The sequence below is a fragment of the Pyrus communis genome, chromosome 11 (genome assembly GCF_041283825.1).
Source record: "Pyrus communis isolate YQ-2024b chromosome 11, ASM4128382v1, whole genome shotgun sequence".
Classification (NCBI taxonomy): domain Eukaryota; kingdom Viridiplantae; phylum Streptophyta; class Magnoliopsida; order Rosales; family Rosaceae; genus Pyrus; species Pyrus communis.
The window spans coordinates 1586344-1604536 of record NC_142575.1 but is presented as its reverse complement, the minus strand read 5'-3'; the positions used below and the strand labels follow the sequence as shown (position 1 = coordinate 1604536).

The 18193-nt window shown below is 35.7% G+C and overlaps 1 protein-coding gene and 1 long non-coding RNA gene across 2 annotated transcripts; both read left to right on the top strand.

Annotated features, from left to right (window-relative positions):
• The first annotated feature begins 5702 nt into the window (after positions 1-5702).
• Positions 5703-8534, top strand: LOC148692641 (uncharacterized). Its single transcript, XR_015953028.1, has 2 exons — positions 5703-8159; positions 8241-8534. It is a non-coding gene; the product is annotated as an uncharacterized LOC148692641 (long non-coding RNA).
• A 1832-nt stretch (positions 8535-10366) lies between these two features.
• On the top strand, positions 10367-14083 carry LOC137743405 (NAD(P)-binding Rossmann-fold superfamily protein). Its single transcript, XM_088678943.1, has 12 exons — positions 10367-10651; positions 10745-10885; positions 11089-11137; positions 11344-11361; positions 11899-12014; positions 12087-12200; positions 12331-12381; positions 12796-12884; positions 12992-13052; positions 13134-13211; positions 13363-13473; positions 13642-14083. The coding sequence occupies exons 1-12, from the start codon at positions 10535-10537 to the stop codon at positions 13768-13770; spliced, it is 1074 nt and encodes a 357-aa protein (XP_088535069.1). The 5' UTR covers positions 10367-10534; the 3' UTR covers positions 13771-14083.
• The last annotated feature ends 4110 nt before the right edge of the window (positions 14084-18193 follow it).

The following is an 18193-nucleotide window of genomic DNA, read 5'->3' as shown; positions in this document are numbered from 1 at the left end:
AAGCAAATTCTTACATATTAACACCAATATGTTTTTTATATCTAGCGACAGTACTGCAGCAACTAAAATGTTAATTGTGTCCTTTGCTGGTGTGTTCATTGTTCATAGGACCCAATATATTGTTTTGTGATAAAAAAGTGAAGCACAAATACGGACTGAAGATCCTCTCCCGATCTCTATCTGGAGATCCGACAAACCCTTAAATCCTGGTCGTACACGGAAATCAAACGGCCATAAATGAATCACGGAAAACAATGCAGCATCAGAAATAAATCAAGGGAAATCTCTCCTCTGTGGATATCATATCGCTGAAACCAAAAAAAGGACAATTTATGAGCCTTCATGAATCATAACTGATAAGTGATACCCATGGCGGTGGTGCTATGAGCAGAGAGAGAAAAAGTGGAGACGAAACTGAACGGAAGAAATTAGAAAGGGCTGAGGCAACCGTGAAAGATCCGGAGAGGATCTCAATGCCACAAGTACAATCTATTTCTATGAATGAGGATTCTCTTTGAATCTTTTTTGTGAAAATTCTGAAGATTCTTCGTATTCTTTTATTGTATATTATGTAATCAATTTTTATTAAATACTGTTTATATTCAATTTTAAATAAGAAAATTTACCATAATTTTTTATCACACAATATATGATAAACATATACAATTAGACAGAGAATCCGAAAAAGATGCTCATTCCACTTCTATGTCTCACTTTTGACAATCTAACGAGAAATTTTTAGGTGTACCGGGTACACCAAAAAAATTTGGTGTACCCTCACTCATTAAAATTTGATTTTATTTTTTTATTGAAAAATAAGTGAGGGTAGGGTCCACCATTATGAGTGAGGGTACAACAAATTTTTTTGGTGTACCCGGTACACCGAAAAATTTCTCCAATCTAACAACCACCAAATGAGCACGTGCGCACAATTTCCTATGAGAGAGAGTGTGACAGGGCCAATAATCGAAGACAAATAATATATAACAAACAATTGTGGCTTTTTATGTGTTAAATAAAGACACAAATATGATGCTCGGGTGTGTTGTCCATATTTGTACCACTCGTTTAAGAATGACCACAATTAATTGGTGCCCTTATAGAAAAGGAATCAAATAAAGTCTATTTGTGTGATATGTTGGACAATGAGACAATTCTGCTTTTGTGTCCTTAATTTTATACCTAAAGGCCAGTGTTTTTCTTTCTTTTTTTTTGTATGGTTTATAAATTTATAATAATTCATGAAGATATTTTGAAAATATTAATGGGTAATATTAGGAATACTAAATTTGTAGATAAAATTTTAGAAATTAAATTACATGGAAGTTGATAATTGGTTTATTACTTAAGCATTGATAAACGTGTTCATTTTATTGGTGACACATCATTTAGTTTGCAAATTTAGTATTCATAGCATTACCCATATTAATCACAACAAAGAGAATTTACTTTGTCAATAAAAGAAATTAAATCAACATAATGTTATTTAGCACTTATTAAGTTTTCCCTACCCTCTTATTTTTTTCTCTGTATCTTTTTTTTTTTTTTTTTTGTTGAACAAACGATATTATCTACACTAAGAGGGTGTAAGAGTGGACTAAATCTCACAACGAACTAGCAATAATGTGGTTTATATTTGTCTTTAACGAGAATTAAAATTAAAACCTCTCATTACAAGTAATTACCACATAACTAACATGAGTGAAATTCTTTTTCAAGGTAAAATAAGGCGAGTCATGGGGCTCATCGATTTACTCTGTTGAACGTATGCGAGGCTTCAGCGACTCATGGATTGTATTCAAGATGATGTCTCGCACTAGCATTCTAAAATGGTTTGTGCTTCATGTTATGACTCTGTTGAGGCCTCAATGTCGTAGATTTTGATGTAAGGTTCCACTGAGAACTAATGAAATATCATTAATTGTACTTCTTGATTATGTTTAATGATTTATTATACTGAATTGTTTCTTCATTATAATTTTTTTATTCTTCAGACAATCTCTAATTTCATCATTGCGATCTCTTAAGATATTTTATTTTCTTGTTATGCCGAAATGTTCCAATATAATATGCAGGTCCACTGGGAATTCTATAAAAAAAACCCATGCTCATAAAAAATTAAAAGTGCTTTTAGAAGAAGTAAATCTCCACAAAGCACTTCCAAATGCTTGTAAGGTATAGGGTTTTATGTTACACACACATGAACGAGTTACAACATATCACCGGGAAAACAAAACGGTTTGTCCTCCCTCTATCATTTGGCTGGAAAGAAAAAAAGGTCTATAAAAGTGCTGGTCCGGTACACATGTCCAACAAATGTCAAATCCAATCCTCAATCAACACCGTCCATTCTCATCACACTGTACCTAATAAAACCCTAGCTTTCTCTGCTGCTGCTGCTGCTTCTTCTTCTTCCTCCTCTCTCCAAATTTCGGGATTTTCTTCTTTTTCCAAAATTAGGGTTTTTTTTTTTGGCGAATGTTTGAATTGGGAATTTGGAATGGAAGCTGGATTAGCAGCAAGAGCCAAGCGTGGTGAGAAAGGGGTATTTATCATTAATAGCCAAAATTTAACACCTAATTTCATAAATGTCTTTTTTTTTTAACTTTCAAATGTAGCAGAAAACTCACATAAATAAACCTAAATACCCTTAAAATCCAAAACTCAACACTTAAATAGATCTCATTGGCATTGTTGTTCAAAGTGCGAGGCCCTCCAGAGAAGGATTTTGAAGGTAAGGACGCTGCAACCAGTAAAACATCTTCTACAGTCAAACCCAATGCCGTGAGTTCCACAGAGAACTAGTTGAGTAAGTTGATTGTCTGAGATGAATCACTCTCTAATTCAACAAAAGCGAAACCCATTCTCCTTGCAAGACCAGTACCTTCAAGTGCCGCCAACATTTCAATCTGGGTAACAGACCTAATTCCTACCTTGTTCCATGCACCAACAGCAACAAATTAAAGCACCTTGCCAAATCCCTAATAATTACACCCACTCCTCCCAGACTATTCTCTAACCTTGCAGCTCCATCCACATTCACCTTAACCCAACCATCTGTAGGAGTCTTCTACCGATGCTGCAACAGTTGTAGCGACGACGACGAGTGAGAGACAGGTGCCATAAATTCTTGTAACCATGCAGTAGCCCGCTGAACAACATCAAGTGAGTGACCGATCCTATCTTTCTACACTCTAGAATTTCTCTCCTGCCAAATAGCCTAAAGAATCATGCAGACTGAATTAAAATTCTTTGGTTTATGTTTATTTGGTTTTTAATTTTGAGGGTTTAATTCATTGAATTTAGTTTATGTTTATTTGGTTTTAATGTTGAAGGTATTTAAGTGAATTTTCTGTTTTTTGAAAGATTTTATAAAATGTGACATTTATGAAATTTGATATTAAATTTTGACTATTATCCATAAAAACTCGTGAGAAAGATTAACTTGTTGAACACTCTAGTGAGTGTTTTACAATAATTGTATATATGGAGATAAGTGTCATTTTGTTTTATAGAAAATTGAAAGAGTTGAGCGTTAGAAAAGGAGTCCAAAAGAATAAGAATAAAAATAAAAATATTACAGGGTTGGTCAAGGGCCAAGTCCAAATGATGAGCCTAAATACAACTAGATCGAATAAAATGATGGGCCTGATCCCAATAAAACTAGGCCGACCGCGATCAGATCTAAATAGATAAAATCCTACCCGGTTTTTAATTCGATCATCGTGGTCGTGATTGATACATAATTTCGAAACCCTAGCTTAAGCCATAAGGTATCTCGAATATGGTGAAGCGCTCCGATGACCCCAATGATTACCGTTCTCGAACAAGAAGAAGGTAAATATATATATATATATATATATATATATATCTCGTATGGGGAATTAGACATGAATTTAAACTTGCCAAAATTTGGGATTGAAGAAAACCTTAATAATTTTGCGGTGTTTGTTTCAGTGTGTTGGATGTTGTTGGTGGTGGTGATGCTACTCTTCTTCGAGTCAAGGAATATTTTTTGTTTTGTTTTGACAGAAGCCATAGAGTTTCATTACCACAAAAAAACCAATTACAAGGGTGGTAGATGGGTATATATGCTCCAGTGATCAATTTCTTGATTTGGAGGAAATCAGCACAAGAACGCAAATAATTTAAAACCCCTATACAATTACCCCACAAATCATACCACTAAAACGAGGAGTCTTGAAACAAATATGCTACGTAGACGAGACGTGATATACCAAGCATCAAAACCCTCACAAAAGCCAGTGCAGTGAGCGAGACTACAAAACACCGTAGCGGCAGTCATCTTGACGAAGCAAGTAGATAAAATAACAAAACAACCTAGACTAAAAAAGCAAGAAAAACCGACATGTCCATAGTGGAGGAACATGTGTAGAATTGGCAGGAGACATGGGAGTAGAGTCACGTGCAGAGATGGCAAGAGGCATGGGACACCAACTATAGCTGGGGCAATACCCATAGCACCAAACTCCGTCAGAAATTATGTTGTTCGGTGTGGGTCGTAACGGTAGTGAGGTCCCAAGGTTTGCTACATCTCACGTTAAAGCCTTACGCGGTGATCAACTGGATCATGAAAAAATTGCTCGTCTGGAATGTGGTCGGTGGTGATGGTGATGGTGATGATGAATTAATTTTTACATTGTATTCTTATTATTGTGCTACCGTTGTGCTACTTCGCGTATTAGATATTATCTACTTGTTATTCTATTATAGGCATTGGTTATGGTAGCATGACTCATAATTTCACACAAACTTTTTTGTTAAAACACAAAACTTAAGGTAAAAGGCACACTTTTTTGTTTGTTAAGTTTATGTGCGAAGTCTTTCCTTTATAAATTTGCAGAAATCAATCAAGAAATTTCCATAATAATTGCAAGCTTAATTATCCAAATGAGAGACGAACATGAAATCCGATTAACGAGCAATAATTTAACACAAACTTTTGGAGGCCTGGTTAACATACAAAACTTGAAGAAATAATTATTCTTTTTCATACAATCACTAACACAAACTGATGAGCTACTCACCACTTTAATGGTTGTGAGTCCTTGATGATAAAAAAAATCACGACGATGGTTTTGAGTCCTCAATGAATTTGCATCTTCCAGCAGAAAATGAACTTCATGAATTGGAAAACGCTACATATGAAGTGTCATACCTTGCACGAGCTTCCTTTGCTAATCGTTTCTAGATAGAAAATGGATCTTTAGCCAAAATGGTCTCAAAGATTGGTAACTCCTCACTTTGATTTTTGAGATTTAGAATCGATAGAAATAGTTCTTAAGTTTGTCCACCATCAACCATTTTGATCATTTTGTAAAAAGTCATTAATTAAGGATAAAAAATGACCAAACGATCCTCAATTTTTGTCAATTCTCTTTGGCCCATGATTTTTAAATTGAACGTATTTTTGTGGTCCTTATTTAACAGAATATTTCATTGATAATGGACAAACTCATGAACCACTTTCAGGATTTCAAATCTTAAGAATCAAAATGAGGAGTTATGTCAATCTCAAATACTATTTTGACTAAAAAACTATTATGAAAACATCTGGTTCGACAGATCAAAACTGTTGGAGTTTGTGGCCAAGTGGACTATCCTCCAAAATGCCTTTCGGCTAAAGAAAGAAAGAAAACATCTTTCCTTGTTTCAAGGAGGAAACAAGGGAAAAGCAAGGAGGAAAAAAGGGAAAAGTAAAAGGAAAGAGTTTTGGTGTCTTAAACACCCGTGAGGGCTCATTTTGGTTTAAAAAGGAGAGTAGTAGAGAGCAAGAGAAAAATGAGAGAGCAGAGAGCTCATTTGCCTTTGCAGAAAAAAAAAAAGAAGAAAGAGTTCTTTTTTGCAGAGAGCAAGGGCAAGGGTGAGAGAAATCAAGAGAGCTAGAGTGAAAAATCTCTTGTGAAAGAACTCTTGGGTAGAGTGAGGCTCTTGGGAAAATTCTGTGAGTGGGTGTACAAGGGATATGGGATTGGGTTATGTCGATTTAACTCATGTGTAACTTGTACTGTTTTTTTTCTCATAGTGAAGAGCAATATCTCTCCGAGGACGTAGGCAGGTTTTTGCCGAACCTCGTAAATTTCTCGGTGTCTTTATTTCTTGTATTTTAAACTATTCAACTGTGTGTGATTTTGGTGAGGTTGTAATCTGAATCTCGGTTCAGCACTAACGAACGGGCCAAGGCACAACAATTGGTATCAGAGCTTGGTTAGAAGCTTTGGTTCATTGAAGGTTCAAATTTATTATTCACCATGATGACTACAAACATGTCGTTTTCAGTTGAGAAGTTTAATGGGAAGGGCAGTTTTACTCTCTGGCAGATGAGAGTAAAGGATGTCTTGACTCAACAAGGCTTGGTTAGAGCTTTGAAGGGAAAAGATGGGAAGCCTAAAGAAATGACAGATGACCAGTGGGAGGAGCTGGAGTCGCGTTGTGTTAGCACGATTCGACACTGCATAGCTGATAACATTATCAACAATGTTATGGATGAAGATTCTGCGCCTGCACTGTGGGAGAAGTTGGAAAAACTCTATATTGCTAAGAGTTTGACCAACAAGTTACATCTGAAGAGGAAGCTGTACAAGCTGAAGATGGATGAAGGCGGGAATCTCATGGACCACATGAATGTGTTTAATGGATACTTGGATCAATTGAGGAAAGTTGATGTTAAGGTTGAGGAATAAGATAAAGCCCTCTTACTTCTTACCTCACTTCCAGATTCGTATGAGAATCTTGTGACAACCTTATTGCATGGAAAAGATACAGTAAGTTTGGAGCAAGTGCAGGCTTCTTTGGTGTCTTATGATACACAAAAGAGGAAGACCATTGTTGATGGTGGGCACGAGACTGCTTTAGCTGTTCAAGGTTGGAATCATGGAAGAAAATTGGGAGGAGGATTTGAGAGAGACAGCAGGTTCAAATCAAGCTCCAAAGGCAAGGGACCACAATGCTATGACTGCAAAGAATTCGGGCATAAAAGGATAAATTGTTCTTTGAGAAAAAGAAAGGATGATCTTGGTCCAGGTAGCAGCAATTTTGTGGCGGAAGACTTCGAGTATGCCCTCTAGGTACTCGAAGCAACACATCTCCTGGTGATGTATAGTCTCAAGTGTTGCAGGGGTTTTGCAGCAGGTGGAGCTATGGGATTCACAAGTGATGAGATGGTCCTGAAGAATGAGAAGTGTGAGGAATGTTTGTCTGGCTCGACGGGTGTTGCTGGAAATGGGTGCACTGACAAGTTTCCAAGTTGCAGACAATGAAGAGGAGGAAAACCTGCTGGAGGAGACGAGGATGTGTCGAGATCCTGTCTGAAGCTAAATGTTTTTTTTTTTGCTTGCAGCAGCTGCACATGCATTGGCAGTGACTGAATCGGAACAGGACCAACGAGGTTGATTCAGAGTGTGCATGCTGGTACGTAAGGCCAATGGACTTTGGTACAGCTTGGCCAAGGTGGAGATTGTTGGAGTTTGTGGCCAAGTGGACTATCCTCCAAAATGCCTTTCGGCTAAAGAAAGAAAGAAAACATCTTTCCTTGTTTCAAGGAGGAAACAAGGGAAAAGCAAGGAGGAAAAAAGGGAAAAGCAAGGAGGAAAAAAGGGAAAAGTAAAAGGAAAGAGTTTTGGTGTCTTAAACACCCGTGAGGGCTCATTTTGGTTTAAAAAGGAGAGTAGTAGAGAGCAAGAGAAAAATGAGAGAGCAGAGAGCTCATTTGCCTTTGCAGAAAAAAAAAAAGAAGAAAGAGTTCTTTTTTGCAGAGAGCAAGGGCAAGGGTGAGAGAAATCAAGAGAGCTAGAGTGAAAGATCTCTTGTGAAAGAACTCTTGGGTAGAGTGAGGCTCTTGGGAAAATTCTGTGAGTGGGTGTACAAGGGATATGAGATTGGGTTATGTCGATTTAACTCATGTGTAACTTGTACTGTTTTTTTTCTCATAGTGAAGAGCAATATCTCTCCGAGGACGTAGGCAGGTTTTTGCCGAACCTCGTAAATTTCTCGGTGTCTTTATTTCTTGTATTTTAAACTATTCAACTGTGTGTGATTTTGGTGAGGTTGTAATCTGAATCTCGGTTCAGCACTAACGAACGGGCCAAAGCACAACAAAAACAACGTGAGAATCAACAAACTTAAGAACTGGGACGGAGGTGGATGTAAACGTTTATGTACCCAAGTAGATATGCCAATATTGAATCGCATGGCCTAATCATGTGTGCAAATTTTCGCAGGTGGACTATGAGATGGCATTGGAGTACGCTACACAAAGCGGAGTGAGTGAGGAACCAAGAGACGCCATATTTCTGCAGTCATTGGAATCTGCTGAAGATAACTTCATCGACTTGCATAGTCCCACATTCGTCTTTCGGCTGTACTGCTAGGAACTTGTTTTATATTTCAACATCTTCTAGTTCATTTCTAACTGCAAACTGTGTCTGAGAATCATGATGTTACTGATTGTTTCAGTTTATATGTAATTAAAAGCTAATAATTGAAAAGGCATCTTTGATGCTGAATTATGATGATTCATGGATGTGCTTATAGATCTTCCTAGCTTGGGAGAATTTGTACCTGTTTATATCGATATCTCTCTCTCTTCTCACGTGACCAATCGTGGAAGAGGGAAGATATTCCCGATATTCAAATTTCTCTAGTCATCTTGATAGTATGTAATGACACACAAACCCAAAAGTTTAGGAAGCTAATATGTAATGAACACTTTCGGTCAGTAAATAAATAGTTAGTGAAAATTTGGATAGTAGCGGACAAATGTATATTCACAAGAATATAGTTGATAAGATCATTTATAAAGGAGATGTCAAATTTTAAACATAAAATTTGAATTTGACAGCCTATGTGGCATTTTGACATCTTTTAAAGTTTTGTTTTTCATCCGATATGTCAAATTAAACTATTATTTTATTACACTATTTTCTTTTCATAATTGTTATTATATATTTTATATTTTTACATATATAAATAATTGATAATAGAAATTCAAATGACGACTAGTACTAGTCCCAGATTCCAGCTCTTTGTTCTAATTGGGGTTGGACATGCTTGGTGAGTAGGTGGGCAACTAAAAGAGGGACTGAGATGGATAAGGGAGGGCACGAAATTTGCACAGAGATGGAAAACACAGAGGAAAGAGAAAATGGAGGGGAGAAAACAATAAAAAAATATTTAATAATTAATTAACAAGTATTTGAAGTTGCTGTCAAATTTGGCATAAGGGGGAGATATGTCATTCCATATCATGTCACATCAGATTTGACTTCTCGGTTGAAAATCATTAATGCTGTCTTTTGTTACTATTATTGCTGATTTGGACATTTTGACACGTCTTTTAAAGATGCTCTAAGATTGTACAATCATATGACATGTAAGACTATTTAATATTGATAAGATATTAAATATTAATGACATTTATATTTGATAAAATCTTATAATCAAATGACATGTTCGGCTACTTAATATTGATAAGACATTAATTATTAATGACATTTATAGTTGTTGTGTTGGGCAAAATTGTGGGAAAGAATTCCTCTTTGGATTTCTTCCTCCAAGGTTACCGGATCAAATGAATCGGATTTTTGAAATTTCATCTAACGGTTCAAAATTGTTATAGCTTTTAAAGAATCAAAACAAGTGGGCCGTTAAATGAAATTTCAAAGACCTGTATCACTTAATCTGGTGACCTTGGTGGAAGAGATCCGGAGAGGATCTCTTTCCAAACTTGTGTTTAATTAAGTTAGTTATTAAAACAGTGTGTTCCAACAACTTTACTTTTGTATTTAAATTCGAATTTCTCATAGTTAATATTATTGATACTTGTTATTTATGGTTGATACAATACCTGTTACGTTTTTTCATTGAAATCTACTTAAGAAGCAACTCACGACACGATATCATCTTACTGAGTAAAAAAATGACTTATATGACACGAGTACACTATTACGTAACGTTTTATAACAATAAAATAAGAACATGTATACTTATTATGTGTAAGTTATTCTCATCCAGTGACTTGACATACTTCTTCCCAAGAATGGGGTGTAATAATGCCAAAAAGGAAATTTCGTTGCATGGCAAAATGTGAATTGTACAACCCTTTGATTATAAAAAAACTGTTATGCAAGTGCAAAATAAGAATTTTAAAATTATGATAATTATTCTCTAATTAATTATATGGTATTTATGGTAAGAGAAGTGTTATTGGCACTTCAAAAATTTTATTTTACATTCTTTACAAGTGTATTTTTTTTTCATATAATAAAAAGTTTAAAACGTATAATGAGATTTTTAGAATGGTAATAGCAATTCTGTTATGCTAATTGTCTTAATTAAAAACTATTCACCGCTTTCACTCTCAGTCACCATCGTCACTGAATTCCCAACCCAAATTTAACTGTTGAAATTGGGAAATCAAGCAAAGATCCATTCCAATCCAAACTTGCAGGATCAAAATCCCATTTGCTATATTTGCAAGAAAAGCAGACAACTTACTGCATTTTGGTTCTGAAAAATGGGACCCCAGATTGCCATTCTTGGAGCTGGAACCTTCGTCAAGACCCAATACATTCCAAGGCTCTCTGAGATCTCCAACCTCCTCGTTCTCAAAGCCATTTGGAGCCGCACGGAGGTACAATTTTCCAAAAGCTTTAATCGTTTTATTTACAAACTATAAAAGTTTTGATCTTTTTCCAAATTTTTTGGTGGGTTTTGTTTGTTGTAGGAATCTGCTAGATCTGCGGTTGAGATTGCTCGGAAGCATTTTCCAGGAGTAGAATGCAAATGGGGTGATAAGGGCCTTGAAGAAATTATTGCAGATAGTTCGATTCTTGGTGTGGCAGTTGTTTTAGCTGGCCAAGCTCAGGTAAAACTCAAGCTTCTGTAAAAAAGAATAAATTGTGGGGTTCTTTTTTATATAAAATTTAAAGCTTTCGGGTTTAAATTCTAATTTGTTGGTAATTTGAATGTGTGAGGATCTTTATTGGATGACTAGTATTATAGGAATGCTTCGTGTAGTTGGACTGTTGGATTGACTACAAGTTTGTTAATTTTAAACTGATGTTGCAGGTTGATTTCTCACTGAGGATGCTCAAGGGAGGGAAGCATGTGCTTCAAGGTTAGTTTTAATTTTCGACGTAATTGTTAAGTTGTGTGAGGATTTGAGAGGCCATCTTCACCCGCCATCAACTGCCGGGGAGGTGCATTTTTTTCTATTTTATTGAATGTCTAAATATTATGATGCAATGGTATGGACTAAATTTTTCTATTTTTCTGCGTGCTGTATCTGCTCACTATTGTTTGGCTGACTTGGTGGACTCGAAGAGAAACCTGCGGCAGCTTGTAAGTAGGATGCAGTTTCGGTTGAATTTATTGTGTTATTTGTTGCCTTTATATTTTGTGTATTTGTATGACATATAGAATTGAAGATTCTGGCTATTTCTTTCATTGTTTTTACATTTAATCGTTTTATTGTCTACCTGATCTTCACATATGATACAACTGCACCAAGGTTGAAGTTAATTTGTAAGCATCTTGAGGTAGCATGCAACTTATGGTTTCTCTTGCACACAAAACTTTTCATGATATTAACTAGCTTTTGAGCACATAGGGGGTGTGCTATACGCAAGAACATGAGAAACAAAATGATCGTCAGATTGTGTGTCCAAAACAAATTTAAGAATTTCTTTTTCCCTCAAGCTTCTGTGCTTCCTATTCAGTTTTCCTCCATTGTCTTTCTTATTTGACCATCACCTCTAATTCACACCACACCAGTGCTTCTATATCAGGATTAGATATAATGGTAGACAAAATATGAGAGGATATATGATTGTTCAATCCAAAAGTTCAAATTTCTAAATTACTGATCTGATAATGCAGCTACAAGTGAATTGGAAACTGCGCTGTCAAGTTATAAGTCAATTGTTGATAATGCCCCTGACATACCAATTTGGGCTGTTGCAGAAAATTATAGATTTGAACCTGCTTTTGTTGAGGTACTCTGTTTCCACTGCAGCTGAATTATTTTTACTTTTTCGACTTGAAATATCCTCATTGTCGCTTCACAGGGAAGGAAACTAATGACTGAAGTTGGAGATGTGATGAGCATCCAAGTTATTGTTGAAGGATCAATGAACAGTTCAAACCCTTACTTCTCAAGCTCCTGGAGGCGTGCTTTTACTGTAAGTGATTTCTTTCAACTTCTTCCTCATTCATTAGAAATTACCATAAGCAAGATTTCCTGAGATTCCTTTCATGATTCCCGTACTACTTTGGTTTTCTTTCTCAACAAGATTATCTCCTTTATGGCAGGGAGGTTTCATTCTGGATATGGGCGTACATTTCATCGCAGGACTGAGGATGGTAATGTCACATTTTTCAAGTATTTAGCGACAGTAAAGTACGGTTTGGTTTCTGTGAACACGTTCTGTTTCTCTTAATGTACTCTCTGCTGCTTATCCAAGCATGAATGTTGAAGTTTTATCTGCTGAATTTGACATTCTAGATGTACTTATGCTGAAGAAAGACCAAATAATGAATCTAGAATCTGGTGACCGTAAGTGACTACTTCATGGGACTGTCATGGAATTGGGGATTTCTCGGTAGATGCGTATATATTGTGAAACAGTTAGGTGGTTCACTGGGCCTGTAGGCAATCGGTTTTAAAGTTGGCCTGATTAGTTCAAACTTCAGGTTATCATTTATAAATGCATAAAGCATGGTCGAGTAAATTCATCTTACGACAAGTTACTCAATCTGTCCTGTTCCCTTCAACAGCTTGCTGGATGTGAGTTAGTATCTGTGTCAGCTACAACCTCTCATGTTGACAAGACCTTGCCGGCACCAGATATCATTTCCTCTCTCTTGTAAGTTATTATTGGATATAGTTAATTTACAGAATCTGTTTTTTTTTTCCTCCATATATTCTCGCAGCAACAATTCCACATTTGACCACTGGATTTTGTTTATTTAGTCAACTGGAGAATGGATGTTCAGGTGTTTTTGTGATGGTGGTCTCCTCAAGGTCTCCAAAGGCACGTGGCAAAACTTAATTTCACTTTATCCTTTTTCATCTGCATAAACTTTTTTTTTCTCATGGTGCTTTATACCATCAGATAGTGTGGCGATTTTCCGGCTTGAAGGGAACGCTGCAAATTGAGCGTGGGAACCAAGATGGACGGCATGGCTATATGGTATGTTGAAATTCATCCTGCAGTGTACTTAATTGTGTGACGTTGGATGTCAGCATCAGATTCTTTCCTTTTTTCCATCAAGACTCGAATTTCATCAAAATTAACTTGTAATAAATTGACCAGCTCTTGATTGCTTATCGTGCTATTATAGGTTTTATTTTATGGTTCTGATGGACAAAGCAAAAGCTCCTTCTACCAATTTAGCGGAGTGGATGAAGAATTCAGAGCTTTTTTTGATGACATATCACAGGCCACTCTAAAGGTAAATTCAGATGCCAATCGTCATGCTATTTAGTTTTAACTTTTAGCATGTTCCAAGTGACCTTTGCATTTACGTGTTTAGTTGTTTCCGTTTTACAGTACTACTCTGGTGTGTGTGTGTGTGTTTTCTGTTCATCCCCATTTTCTGATGGTATTTGCATTGTTGCAGAAGGGGACTATCTATGAAGCTGAACCTCGCATGTCCTTTTTGGAAGGTGCCAGAGATGTTGCTGTTCTAGAGGCGATGCTTGAATCTGGAACAAAGCAAGGGGCACCCGTTCAAGTGAAAAAGTTTTGACCAAACAATTAGATCTCTCTCTCTCTCTTCCCTCCAGCTCCAGCCCCGGTTGCAGTAGCTTAAAGTATTGAGGTGCATTCTCAGTTCTTTGGTTTTTTTTTTTTTTTTTTTTTTTTTTTTTTTTTTTACAGTGAAATTGTTACGTTGAAATAAGAAAGGGAATATATTTATGTTATAACGTTGAAGAGTTCTAAACGATTGGTTATTGCCTCTCGAATGGTATCCGGATTGTAAAGTAGGGGAGTGTGTAGCTTCTGTAACTACACATTTATTAAGAGAATTGTGGTAAAGCTGTTTGATTTTTTCTGTTCAATCCCTTAACCTCTTCCAAACCATTGTCCTACCTGAGGTATATACGGTACACCACCACGAGGCGTAGAGATCCTTGATACTCGGTTAAAGAGTATTGTAGTCGTAATTCAGTTCTTATTTGTTTTCAAAGCATTTCAGCTCTAGTTGGGAACAAATGCTTGCGCTTGAATTGGTTCCAAGAGTTCTCATCACTAATGAAATTTTTTTTGTTGTTTAATTTGCTATGCACACCTGAAAAATGGAAACCTGTGAAAGTCACTTAAATCAAAAAGTACTTTAATGAAGGTTAAAAAAGTTGCTTTTCCTTTGAGAAGCAATGAAAGTATGGGCAGTGAACTCATCTGAGAGAACAACCAAATTTTTGAGGCAAATGGCCTTCTTTTGTCAAGAAGCCCAATTGATCCCTTCAAGCACAGCTTATCCCTTCCGCTTGTAGGGTACTGTGTTTCACGACTGACATCTGCACTCATTTTTACTTTCTGCTCACCTGCTTACCCATTTTAATTTTCTACACCCTTTTCCCCTTTTTGTTCACAGAATGTGATATCCACACATCCTATTTTACTTCTCACATACCTTTTTAATTTTCGGCCTTTGAATCAGATGAATTGAAGAAGATCAACGAGCAAAAATTATCAAGAGGTGTGTAAGAAGTAAAATAAGGTGTGTGGATAGCATATTCCTTTGTTCATCCACTTACCCCTTTTTAAGTTTTCACATTTTTTTTTAACTTTCTGCTCACCCGCTTACCTCTTTTAATTTTCTTTATTTTGTTTAATCCAATAGTTAGACATTCAGTTGTCCACAATGGCATACACATTTTGTTTGATTTTATTTATTCCAACAGTAAAAAATAAAAGAAAATACTAAAGAAGGTAAAAAAAAAAAAAAAACGTGCAAATCACCGCCCTCTTTTCTTTTCTTTTCTTTTTGACTTTGCATGCGTGTCTTGCGGATTTGCTTGCGCATGGGTCATGAGTCATGAGTACTGTTTGTGTCACTCAGACCTCCGCCAATCTTAGGCTATTTGTCAAATTTTCCCTCAAAATTTCCCTCCAAACACCACCCAACTCAAGCTAAAATATTGGGCTAAAAGCCAAATGTTAAAACTGGGCCAAATTCCCCTCCCCCCCACCCCCCCCCCCCCCCAAACGCGTGGACTCATTGCAAATTGGCCCAGTCTCGGCCCGCCCACACGCGGATGCGCCCCACGCGGTCTGCTTCCAATCAACTCCCAAGCCCAACAACTCTTTTCCGCATCTGACGACCACTATTTAAGGACCGTTGGTTCAACCAATGATCTAGATTCAAATTTCATTTTTTTAAAATATGTTATTTTAAAATACATTGAATCTAACGGCTAAGATCGAATATAATCAAATCTAACGGTAAAAAAAAATCTAACGGCCTAAATTAAAATCCAACTGCTAAAATAATTAAAAAAATTATTAAACACAAAATTCACCCAAAAACTCTATAAATATCTATGTATTATTTGTTCAAACATCCACACAAAACTCAATTTTCTTCTACAATTCTTCCAATTTATATTTTTACCATTTCTTTCCATTTCCAAACTGTTCAACATGGCAAGAGAGCCTATTAGAGGTCGTAATTGGACCTGTGAGGAAGATGTTGCTTTATGCGTGGCATGAGTTTCTGTTAGCGAAGATGGTGCATCTATCTTCCTTGCAAAATAGTGATCATGATTGGCAACTACGTTTAAGATGCTTTCAAAAAGCTCTGTCCTCATCTGAAACCGCCTCCAAAAATCATGAGTAGGAAATCTCAAACGCTCGATGAAATAATCTTTCATCATTTGGTCATGACACTCTTCTCTATCATGTTGCACAAATGAACGCTCCGTGACAGAATCACGATGGCTAGATTCGCCGTGGTGCTCATATTGGATAAACGAGTTGACAAGTTCAACTTCGGTGTTGAACAATTTTGCATCCTCAATCTCAATCCTTGCTTGGTATTGTGCCATCTGCATTGTCCCTGCTTCGCATTCTTCTATCACCCATTGATGAGATATTGAGGATTTTTAGGAAACATAAATTGTTTTAAAGTTGAAAGATTGGTTAATATAGAGGATAATTGAAGGTTAAAAGATTGTGTGATCAACTAATATTGGACCTGTGTTTATATAGAGGATGATTGATGAAAGTTGAACGGATGGTGAAAGTTGAAAGTTTGGTGTTGAATGGTTGGTGAAAGTTGAAGGCTTGATTTGTCAAAAATTTAATAATTTTTCAATATTTATCGGAATTTAAATTTTTTTAGATTAAAATGTTAATAAAATTAATTTACGATAGTCTACATATTTATTTTAAAAAAAAAAGCCTAAATTCATTCTTTAATAATCTCGGATTAAAATTTTAGACCAGAAAGGTTGGAGTAGAAATGTTATTTATAGGCTAAAAGCTAAATTTTTCAGGCTAAAAAAAATTTAATTTTGAGCCAAAGGGTTGGAGATGATAGGAAGATGTCAAGAATCATACACATAAATGAGGTTTATTTTCTTGTCATCTCTCCATTTTGGATAACTTGATGGTTCTACCTGACACACCTACGACATATGACTCCAACGTCCAAAGTCTCCCACTTGATTTTTCATCTCCTCCTTTTTCTTTAATTTTAATTTATGTAATAATTATTCATCATTCTCCAATACAAATCTCTCTATGTTCGTATGTATTACTCATCTTAGGAGGAATTCTTTTGTCCGTTTACGAACAATCAGCACAATGGATGAGATCAAAATACAAAGAAGTGAGGAGTTTTTTGTATACGTGATCAAACGACCATTTAGTCTGATTCTCCGTACCCACGAATTCCTCCCACTTTTAAATATTCAAACTTTTAGTAATACCTGGAGTATTAAGTTAGATACCAAAAGAGAGAAAGGTTTTATTTTTTAAGCTTAAATGTCAAAATAGTCTTTGTGTGTTATTATTGGTCAATTTGGTTCCTGGGTAATTTGGCTAAATTGATCTCTGTGTTTACCTTGTTAGCCAATCTGGTAAAAAACCGTTAAAATTAACATGTATCTTGCAAATGAGAGAATAAAAATGTAACTTCAGTGTAAAACCATTAAAATACATGGAGACCAATTTGGCCAAATTAAACACACAGTGACCAAATTGATCAATAGAGTAAAATACACAAACCATTTTAACTTTTAAACCTTATTCTTTTAATATCTTAAAAAATGAAATTTAATTCATGGTTCTAATATACCTAACAATAAAAACAATTTCTTTCTCATTATTTTTCAACCGCCAGCATTGTGGGCCTAAGTTTTGCAATTTTTTTTCTCAAAACATGAATACTATTGTTCATATATTAATGTAGGAGGTTATACTTTGCTTTCGATATTGGCCCCATGAAAGTGAAACCCCCCTGTCAATGCCATATAAATCGAAATTTTAGCCATCGGTATGGCCAAATAAATTAGTTTGTGACATATCATACATATATCATTTAAGAGTTGAGGTTCAATATTTATTTCATATTCGATTTTTTCCTTCTACAGTTCTTTCTTGGGAAGTGACTTTCGTGATTTTGTTTTCTCGACACTCATGTCTGGTTTTATATTTGAATTGAATAAATTAAAAAGAAAAAACATAAATAAATAGAGGCGTGCATAAAGAAAAACAAAACTTTTTTGTAAAACTAAATATTATGATTTATTTGATATTATTGATGACTAGTTATGGAGTTACCGCTTCATTTTTGTAGGTTGGTCTAGTCTATTACTCTTTCTTTGTGCTTATTTCACTTTTAGGGGGTTGGTTCACCAGTACCACCTTTGTAACTTCATGGTATAACCATGGATTGGCAAGTTTCTTGTGGTAAGAATGGGTTTCGCTCTATTGTCCGAAAATAATATTCCAAAGCTTTTGTATGTTCTCTGTTACTTGTGTGGATAAGGCTTATGTTATAGAGTACATTACTTCGATCTAAAGATCAATTTCTAACCGCATAGCTTCATAACAATTGTGTAACACTCCTCTTTTTTTTTTTTTTTTTTTTTTTTGTCTCTTAGCCTTTGTTTGGCAAGCTGCTGCAAGTTTTCGATAACATATTTAATTTAATAATGTTTATT